The 8985-nt window shown below is 52.8% G+C and overlaps 1 protein-coding gene across 1 annotated transcript; it reads right to left on the minus strand.

Annotated features, from left to right (window-relative positions):
- Positions 1-855: 855 nt before the first annotated feature.
- LOC117076048 (cytochrome P450 2A13-like) lies at positions 856-8270 on the minus strand. The gene is made up of 9 exons (XM_033199015.1): positions 8062-8270; positions 7621-7783; positions 6636-6785; positions 6240-6400; positions 4899-5075; positions 3060-3201; positions 2404-2591; positions 1752-1893; positions 856-1092 (listed from the first exon to the last, which is right to left on the minus strand). Exons 1-9 carry the CDS (start codon positions 8239-8241, stop codon positions 911-913), a joined length of 1485 nt encoding a protein of 494 aa, XP_033054906.1. The 5' UTR covers positions 8242-8270; the 3' UTR covers positions 856-910.
- Positions 8271-8985: the final 715 nt, after the last annotated feature.

Here is an 8985-nt window from a genome sequence, read left to right on the forward strand (position 1 = left end):
CACGGAGGAGAATATGCAGTCATATGCTCACATGCACACCTGCACATGGTCACACACACGCATATGGTTGTCCTGATCCAGAGTTGTCCAGGCATTCTCTGAAAGTGGTTCTCTCCTTCAACTTCAACTTCTTTAAGAGATACAAATACAGAATGTTATTAAAATTAAAAACTTCTGCTCTGCAAAATAATTGTCAATGGACTGACTCTGTATGTCCATTCATGTCTCATTGTGTCCCTGGACTGACTCTGGATGGGCGACAGTGGCCCTACCTGGTAGTGAGCTCAGACTGCACCCTGGTATTCAAAGCGTGCTGAGTAGGTGAGAGTGTGGGCAAGTGTGCAGTGAAGGAAGGACAGCCGCCCTTCAGGTCTCCGGAAAAACCCTCAGGACAGGGATGTTCAGGCCGTGTGATGCTGTACTAAGCTGTTTTGCTTGAGAAATGGGTGCTTTTTAAGAATCTGTCCAGAGGGATATGGACACAGACCTGTATTCAAAGATTTTCTGGGCACTTACGTTTTGTGAGACATGAGATAGAGACAACTTTCTGAGCCTCAGTTTCGTCACATGTAAAATGGGCATGAGTGCTGTTCCCCTTCGCAGAGATTTGTGGCAATTAAGTGAGGTGAGCGTGCAACGCTTTTTGAACAAAGCTGACATGGAGGTACTTGTTCAGGAAATAAGAGCTGCTAATATTACTACTCTTCATAGCATACCGTAAGGTTTCCCTTCCTCTCATCCCAGCTCTGAAGGACATCATCAAAGTCAACGGAGCCCCTTCTGTTTCTTCTCTTCCCTCTAACCACGTCGCCCCTTCCTTTCCCCCATCCTGCCCCCATTCTTAACCCCGCCCCTGCTCCCGCCCTTTCCCGGGCCCCGCCCATCAGCCGTGCACCAGCACAGCCATGGCTCAGCGGGGCAGGAAGCTCATGGTGTAGTTTTGTGGGATTGTGGCAAAGCCCACGTGTGTGGGGGACACGTCGATGTCCTTGGGCGACTGAGGGGACTTGAAGCGAAAGTTCTGCATGATGGTGGTGAGGAAGAGAAAGAGCTCCATTCTGGCCAGGCCTTCTCCGAAACAGTTCCGCTTTCCTGAGGAGGAGAGGCGGGAGGGGTGGAGGTGAAGCCCACTCTCAGTGCAGCCTCGCCCCACTACCGACCTCCAGCTGCGCCTCTCCCAGGGAGGAGGGGTGGAATATTATGGCCTGAGAGACTTTCAGAGGAGACTCTGATCCTCCCTGAGCCTCCGTTTCCTTCTATAAGAGATATAACAATGGTGAACCAATATTGATATATTATTACTAACCAAAGTCCATAGTTTACATTAGGGTTTACTCTGTGTTGTACAGTTCTATGGGTTTTGAAAAACGCATAATGTCACGCATCCATCATAGATGGGGTGATCCATGCCAGGTGTAGCAATGGGAGGTTTAGATGCCCCTACCTGCCAGACACACTTGCAAATATGACTGCTGTGCTGTGCCGTTATCTCCTTTCAGGGATCTGAAGAATCTGCTCTGTGACCCTAGACAAATAAATCTATGGGGGAAAAATGTTTCCTTCCCTTTTGCCTGGGCGCAGGTATTGGGTTCTTGGTACTTAAGGGAGTATCAGCTGGTGGCTCAAAGGTAGAATCTAAAAGGAACTTCCAAGCTGGAGAAATACCAGGGTACACCGCAGAGAGGGGAGCTGGGTGAGGGAGGCACCTGCTGGTATGAACAGTGGCCTGGCGGCAAACAGTGGTCTCTTACCGATAGAAAAGGGCACAAAAGCATCACTTTTCTTAAACTGCCCCTTCTCATCCAGGAAGTGCTGGGGATTGAAGTCCTGGGGGTTGGAGAAGAACCTGGGGTCTTTCAGCACAGAGCCCAACATAGGGAACACTTCAGTGCCCTGGTAGGGAGGAGGAAGGTGTGTGTGATGAGGAAGGTGGGGGACTGGTGAAAGTACACGGGGGCTGGAGGGGAACCAGGGTGCCCCAGGTAAGGGGAAATGGCAGAGAGTTGGGGTCCTCTGAGGGAGGAGCTTTGGGGGATAGAAGGTTCACGTCTCTGAAACAGGGAGTTTGAGAGACATGGGGTCCATGTCCTGCTAGGCAGGGTGTTTGGGGGACCTGAGATTTGTGTCCCTAAGGCAAAAGGCCTCATGGAAAGGGGGCTCCTGTTTCTTAAGACTGGAAATTTGGGAACATGGGGTTGATTCTCCTGACACAAAGAGTCTGGGGAGATGCAGGACTCAGGAGTCTCTAAGTGGGAAGGTGGAACGGATGTGGTGGGGGGGGAAGTCTTCTTTGACTGATTGAGGGAGTGGGACAGGGTCTAGAAAGCTTCTAATGGGGGTGGGATGCTGGGGAAACAGACAGAGGCTGGAAGTCCATGTAGTCTGGGGGGTGGGGGACAGTACCTTAGGGAGGAAGAAATTCCGAAACTTGGTGTCCTTGGTGACCCTGTGGGCCAAACTCATGGGGATCACGTCTCCAAATCTTTGGATCTCGTGGATCACTGCCTCCACGTAGGGCATCTTGACCCGGTCCTCAAACTTGGGCTGGCGGTTCTTGCCAATCACTCTGTCAATCTCCTCGTGGACCTTGGCTTGGGGAGATGGGGGAATGTGTTTAGGTATCTAGGGGTCTCAGAGAAGGGATTATAGTCTGAATAGGTAAAACGGGGTGGATGACATGGCTCCACCAATGACATGGAGGTAGACCACTCACAACAGACATCAGTGATTCGCATTGTTGGAGCAGGATCCTGTTAACCAGGTTGTGCCAAAATCACAGAGGAGGCACAGGTAGGAACTTAGGGGATGATCCGGAGGAGCAGACAGTGGGCACTCAGTGGGCTTGGGACAGGAGTGACTGACCAATCACTGCAGACATTTTCAGTATTTTAATAGCCAGTGAGACTCAGCTGATTCCTATCAGCTGAATATTGCCCTGTCTCTGGACAGCAAGGCACGACTCAGGGTCCTGGGATCTGGCGCAGGTGGGGACATTGCACCAGGGTCAGGAGAGTTTTGAGGGTCTGGGACCCTCCACTTCCCTCCCCCTCCAGCCTTACCCTCCACCGCTGGGTGTTTCATGAGCAGCAGGAAGCCGTAGCGCAGGGTGGTGCTGACGGTCTCGGTGCCCGCGAAGAAGAGGTTCAGCGAGGTCAGCACCAGGTTCTTCAAGTGGAACTCCGTGTTGGGGTTCTTCTCCTCCTGCAGGGAGAGGGGGCTTTAGATCAAGCTCACTTCCCATGCTCTTGGGGCCCTTCTAGGGCTTTTCCTTTGAATCTTCCTCTCTTTGGTCCAGACCAAAGGTGGAAAGAAGGATCCTAGATCTGCCAGACTCGCTCCAGGTTCCAGCCCTTGCCCTGGCTGCTGGCTTTGCCCAAAATGCTCTTCCTTCTCACCTTCTTTACCTCGCTGACCATCTGTCCTTTAAATATCAACTTAGCTGTCAGTCTTTTTTTCTTATACAGACTTGGTGTTGCTAAGTTGCACAGGGTGGACTTGAACTGGGTTCAAGGAATCCTCCAGCCTCAGCCTCCTGAGTAGCTAGAACCACAAATGCACATGACCATGCAGGCTCATTGGTTAATTTTTTAAAAAGTAATTAATTTTTTTGAGACACAGTCTTATTCTGTCACCCCGGCTGGAGTGCAGTGCCATGATCTTGGCTCATTGCTGCCTCTGCCCACCCTGGGCTCAAGCTATCCTCCCACCTCAACCTCCTGAGTAGCTGGGACCACAGTCATGTACCACTATGCCCAGTCATTTTTTTGTAGTTTTTGTACAGATGGGGTTTTGTCATGTTGCCCGGTCTGTTACTTTTTTAATGGTAGGAATATTCAGAAAGATAATGATGAGGGGAGACGAAGAGAAAGTAGTACAGAGACAGCAAGATGAAGTCAGGAAAAAAGAGTTTTTCTAAGAAACAAGCATAGCACTTTAAGCAACAGCATCCTATTTCTTCCCTAAAAATCTTGAAACTTACTGTGGAGGAATCCTCTCCCTTGATCCTTTCTCCCTGAGCTTCAGACTCCCTAAAGCCTTCCCACATGGAAGACTGACGTCCAGATGGAGGTGGGGACCCTGTAATGTAAAGCCAGGTCACCTGTCTACAGAGGTGTGTCTGATAACCAGGGCATGAATGGTTACAGAGCACGGTGGGTAAAAGCACCAGCTTTAGGCTCAGAGACACCAGCCTTTGAGCTTAGGGAACCCAGGCTTCCTCGCTTTGTGACCTCAGTTAAGATACTTAAACTCTCTGGGCCTCAGTTTCCTCATTTGCACAATTGGGGCCATGACTGAACCTCCTTCAAACCTGTTGTGAGTGTTCAATGGGGGACTATCTTAAAGCACTTAACGCAGTGCCTGGCGCATGGTAGTGCTGCAGAAGTGCTTGCTCTTCTAATTCACATGCGCAAGTCTTGCCTGTGGGTGAGGGCTCAGTGGATGGAACAGCGGTGGTTGATATAGTTGGGATTGTGAGGATTTTTTTTTTTTTTTCAGAATCTTGCTGTGTCACTCAGGCCAGAGTGCAGTGGCATGATCTCTGCTCAATGCAACCTCTGCCTCCCGCGTTCAAGCAATTCTCCTGTCTCAGGCTCCTGAGTAGCTAGCTGGGATTACAGGCGCATGCCACCATACCTAGGTCATTTCTGCATTTTTAGTAGAGACGGGGTTTCACCATGTCGGCCAGGCTGGTCGAACTACTGACCTCAGGTGATCCACCTGCCTCGGCCTCCCAAAGTGCTGGGATTACAGGCGTGAGCCACTCTGCCCAGCCAATTGTGAGAATTATTATGATGAGGGCTAATTTGAATGGGCCTGTGTTATCTGCCCGCCCCACTCCCAGCCTGATTTCCCTCTGCCTGGCTTTGCATTTCCCCGCACTGGCTGCTGGGGGGTACCTCCTGCATGCGGATGAGAAAGGAGTCGATGAAGTCCCGTGGGGAATTGGGATCCAGCGTGCGCCTGTTGTGCTCCACCTTCTTGGCTATGAAGTCCTCCAGCCCTTGCAGCTCCTTAAAGGCCTGTTGCTGTGGTCCTGGCAGGTGTTTCATCACTGAAGAGAACATCTCATAGAGCTGGGGTTGCAGAGAGAGGATGGGAGGGAAGGACAGTTGTCAGGGGGCAGGAGCTGATGGGAATGGGACTTGCTTCATAGCAAGGAAGGAACTGAGTTAAAGGCACCTGTCCAGGTGTTTAGGTATTTCAGTGGGGTTGGATGGGAACTTATATCTAAGTTTTCACGTGGGTTAGGTGCCAGGGCCACGTTCTAGGAATTTAGGTGAGAAGAACTGAGGCATATATCCAGGTTTCAGGTATTTAAATGAGGCTGGATTGGAGCACACATCTAGGTGTTCAGATATTCAAGTGAAGTTGAGTTGGAAGACACCTGTCCAGGTGTTTAGCTATTCAGGTGTGGCTGGTATGAGGGGAGTATCACCTGTCTAGGTATTTAGGCATTTAAGTGGACTTCGTTGGGGACAACTATCCAGATACTTACTGGGTCCGGACTGGGGACTTTTGTTCAGGTGTTAAGGTATTAAAGCGCAGCTGGTGAAGATGTTAAAGTGGAGGGGATACCTGTTCAGGTGTTTACCTAGCCAAGTGGGATGCATTGGAAGCTCCTCTGTAAGGTGTGTGATAGGAAAGTTTTGGGGAACACTTATTTGGGTGTCTGGGGAATAATCTGTCTAGATATTTATGTGTTTGGGGTGTTGGTTAGGGCAGCTGTCGATGTTTTCAGGTATTTAAGTGGGTGAAGTAGAGGGCGCTTGGCCAGATATTCCAGTGGGCTAATTTGGGACATTTGTATAGATGCGAAATGATTATGATGGGCTGGATTTTGCAGCACCAGCTGTTCAAGTATGCAGGAGGTGGGTTGAGGCAGTCACTTGTCCAGGTGTTAAAGTATTCAGAAGAACAGGGTAGGGAGCACTTGTTACAAATTACGGTAAATTGGGGATGGGAACACGTGCCCAGGTGAGAGAGCTGAGTTGAGGGCTTGCATCCTGCCGGCAGGCTCTGTTTTGGGGAGCATCTGTTGGGCTATCCAGGTGTCCTTGGAGACTGGGTATTGGGCACCCATCCTGAGTTCTGGTGCAACCGTCCAGTTGTCCAATACTGGGGGCTGATTTTGAGGGGACATTGTGTGGAGGGTGGGAGTTTGGGGCACCTGTCTCCAGGTAGGGGAGCAGTTGGCAGGTTGTGGTAGGGGCGTCACGGGCCGGGCTGCAGCCGGTTACCTGCCCCGTGGAGGTTGCCGTGAACTGGAAGCTTCCCAGCATCATGCGCAGCAGTGACAGGAACTCTTTGTCCTCATAGTCAAAGCGGTCCCCAAAGACAATGGAGCTGATGACATTGGAGACGGTGCGGCTCAGGAAGAAGGTGGGATCGATATTGGCGCCTGCGGATGTGGCCGGAGGAGAGGATTGGGGAGAGAGTCAACTCAGAGGCCTGAGGAGAGTCAGGATTCCGGGAGGCAGGGCCCTGTTGAGCCAAGTTCCCAGCGCCAGACTCTAGGGCTGGAAGTGCGGGGGCCTTTCCCCACCTAGTCCCCATCCTCAGGCAGAACGCGGGCGCGGGTCCCCGCCCTGGGCGTTTTCCTGCTCCTGCCCCCGCACTCGGGGTCCACTGCTCACCGCGCGTGCCCCGGAGGGCCTCGATGAGGAAGCCCGCCTCCTCCTGGATGCGCTCCTCGATGCCGCGCTTGCCCACCCCGAAGTCCCTCAGGGTGGCGATGGAGAAGCGCCGAAGCTGCTTGGCGCGCTCCCCGTTGCTGAACGCCACGCCTGGGGAGGTGAACGTGGAGGTGGAGAGAGGTCGGGGGCGGCGGAGGCAGGAGCAGACCAGCCCCAACGGGCTCCCCAAGGGTGGAGCAGAGAGGGACTGGGGTGGGAGAGAGATGGATTCAGCGAGAGTGCCCAGGAGAGCTGCAAACTCAGAATGAGTGAGAGAGAGAGAGAGAGAGAGAGAGAGAGAGAGAGAGAGAGAAGGAAGTGGGGAGAGAAAGAGAGAGATGGAGGAAGAGGATGGAGGGAGGGGAAGTGAGACATAGGGAGATCTGGGAGGAGGAAATAAAAATGGTGAATGATTCTCAAGCTGAGCTGGAGACGACAGAAAAATAAGGAGACAGAAACAGAGAGGATCAAGAAGGAGGACAGACTGTTACCAGGAGGTGGAGGCTGGAGATGTGGAAGTCGGAATACTATGAAATCCTAAGACAGAGGAAGAAGTGGGAGAGGGAAGCAGTAAGCAGAGAAACATCGAGAAGCACAGAAGCAGAGAGCGACAAAAAGACAAATGAAGACAGAGGACCAGGGTTGGAAAACAGAAACCCAGGATGTCCTCAGAGATGGGGAGAGAGGGGAAAGAGGAGACTCCAGTGAGACAGAAGGAGGAGAGAGAACAAGGGGTAGAGAGAGGCAGGGAGGAATCAGGACAGGGACGCTGGAGACAGGTGAGGGATACACACGGAGAGGCCACAATGAAGGGAGATTGGGAGAGAAGACCAGACCGGGGTCTCTGCCATAGCCTCCAGTGGGCAGGAGAGTCAGGGAGAAGGCTGGGGACGCTGAGACCATTGTGTTCTCTTGGCCACCTTCCCCCTCTTGGGCACCCCCTCACCATAGCCTTTGAAGACCCTGTTGAAGGTGGCTTGCTCGCCTCGCCCGCTAAACTCCTCAGCCTGGTCCACGAGAGCCTCCTTGACGGCATCATGTCCGCACAGCACCACGACCCGCCGGGGCCCCAGGTGAATGGTGAACACAGGGCCATAGCGCTCACTGATCTGATGGAGGCGGGTGGGAGTGGTTAGAGCGAGCAGCCCCCACTCTGAATGGGCCCAGCACCGAGATGTCAAGTACTGGGATCCTTCGTCCCCAGGTTCTCATAGTCAGGGAGCTGGACATCCCAAGATCCTGTGTTTCCTGGCTAGGACCCTGATGCTTAACCTCCAAAACTCCCTTTCCTAAGCCTCTGGTCCATACTGGTGAATCCCCTGCCACAAAGCCCCAGACAACTAGGCAGTCCCCACCCCGTGTCACCCATCTCCCTGCCTTGGGAAACCTTCATGAGGGAGTTGCACATCTGCTCTGTGTTCAGCTGCAGGTAGTTTCCAATGAAGGGCAATGGAGTGGGTCCCGGAGGCAGCTTCCCCCTGCTCTTCCTCTGCTGCCAGACAGACATCAAGACCATCACAGTCAGGCAGGCCAGCAAGGCCACCAGAAGCAGCCCTGAGACCACCATGGTGGCAGTGGGATGATAGATGGTGACGGCTGGGGTGGTTTGCCTTTATACTGCCTGATAAAGAGGGGCGGACTTTGGCTGATTACATAATCACCTCATTTCACCTCCCACTACACCCCCCACCATGAATCCCGCCTAGCTTGGGACACAGTCAGCAAGGGAGGAGGAGGGGGACCCCAGGGCAGTTGAACAGAGAGGGCGCCTCCAGACTAAATCTGCGGTACTTCAGGAGGGGTGCCCCAGGGCTGTGGATTTAGGAGGGGGCAACAGATAAACTGTAGAACGGAGGAGTTTGGAATATTTGCATAGGGGAGCACCTGGACTTTGGATTTTGGGTCTGAGACTGAGAATGCACCTCAAAGTTGTGGATTTGGGGGTTCCAGGGGAGAGGAACCCAAAAGTCTGGGTTTTATTAGGGTGAGACGGAAGTGTGGCTGTGCATTTGGGGGTCTTCTGGTGAGGAGGATGCAGGGTTAAGGGTCTCAGGAAAGGGGATTCCAGACATATGGACTTGAGAGTCTTCGGGCTGGGAAGACCCAGGCTGTGGGTGTGGAGTTTCTGGGAGGAGGAGTGTGTAGCAAGCCCAGCAGCTCCTCCCAGAAAGCCCAGGGGCTGACTTGATTTTACTTTGGCCCAGAGCTGTCTCTTGATGCCCAGAATCCTCACTGGAACCTCAGAGTGAGGCCAGGATGGGTGCCATAGAACCTCCACTGCCCATCTCTGGTTGGGAAAGGGGTGGAAGAC

Source organism: Trachypithecus francoisi, unplaced genomic scaffold, assembly GCF_009764315.1.
Source record: "Trachypithecus francoisi isolate TF-2019V2 unplaced genomic scaffold, Tfra_2.0 Contig01705, whole genome shotgun sequence".
Taxonomy (NCBI): domain Eukaryota; kingdom Metazoa; phylum Chordata; class Mammalia; order Primates; family Cercopithecidae; genus Trachypithecus; species Trachypithecus francoisi.

Bases quoted from the DNA above. Each gene is read 5' to 3' on its own strand.
- LOC117076048 (XM_033199015.1), bottom strand. From the start codon at position 8,241: ATGGTGGTCTCAGGGCTGCTTCTGGTGGCCTTGCTGGCCTGCCTGACT. The intron at 6,401-6,635 runs GTGAGCAGTGGA...CCACATCCGCAG, and splicing joins GGCCCTCCGGGGCACGCGCG to GCGCCAATATCGATCCCACC. The intron at 1,894-2,403 runs GTACTGTCCCCC...CCTCCCTACCAG, and splicing joins GGAATTTCTTCCTCCCTAAG to GGCACTGAAGTGTTCCCTAT.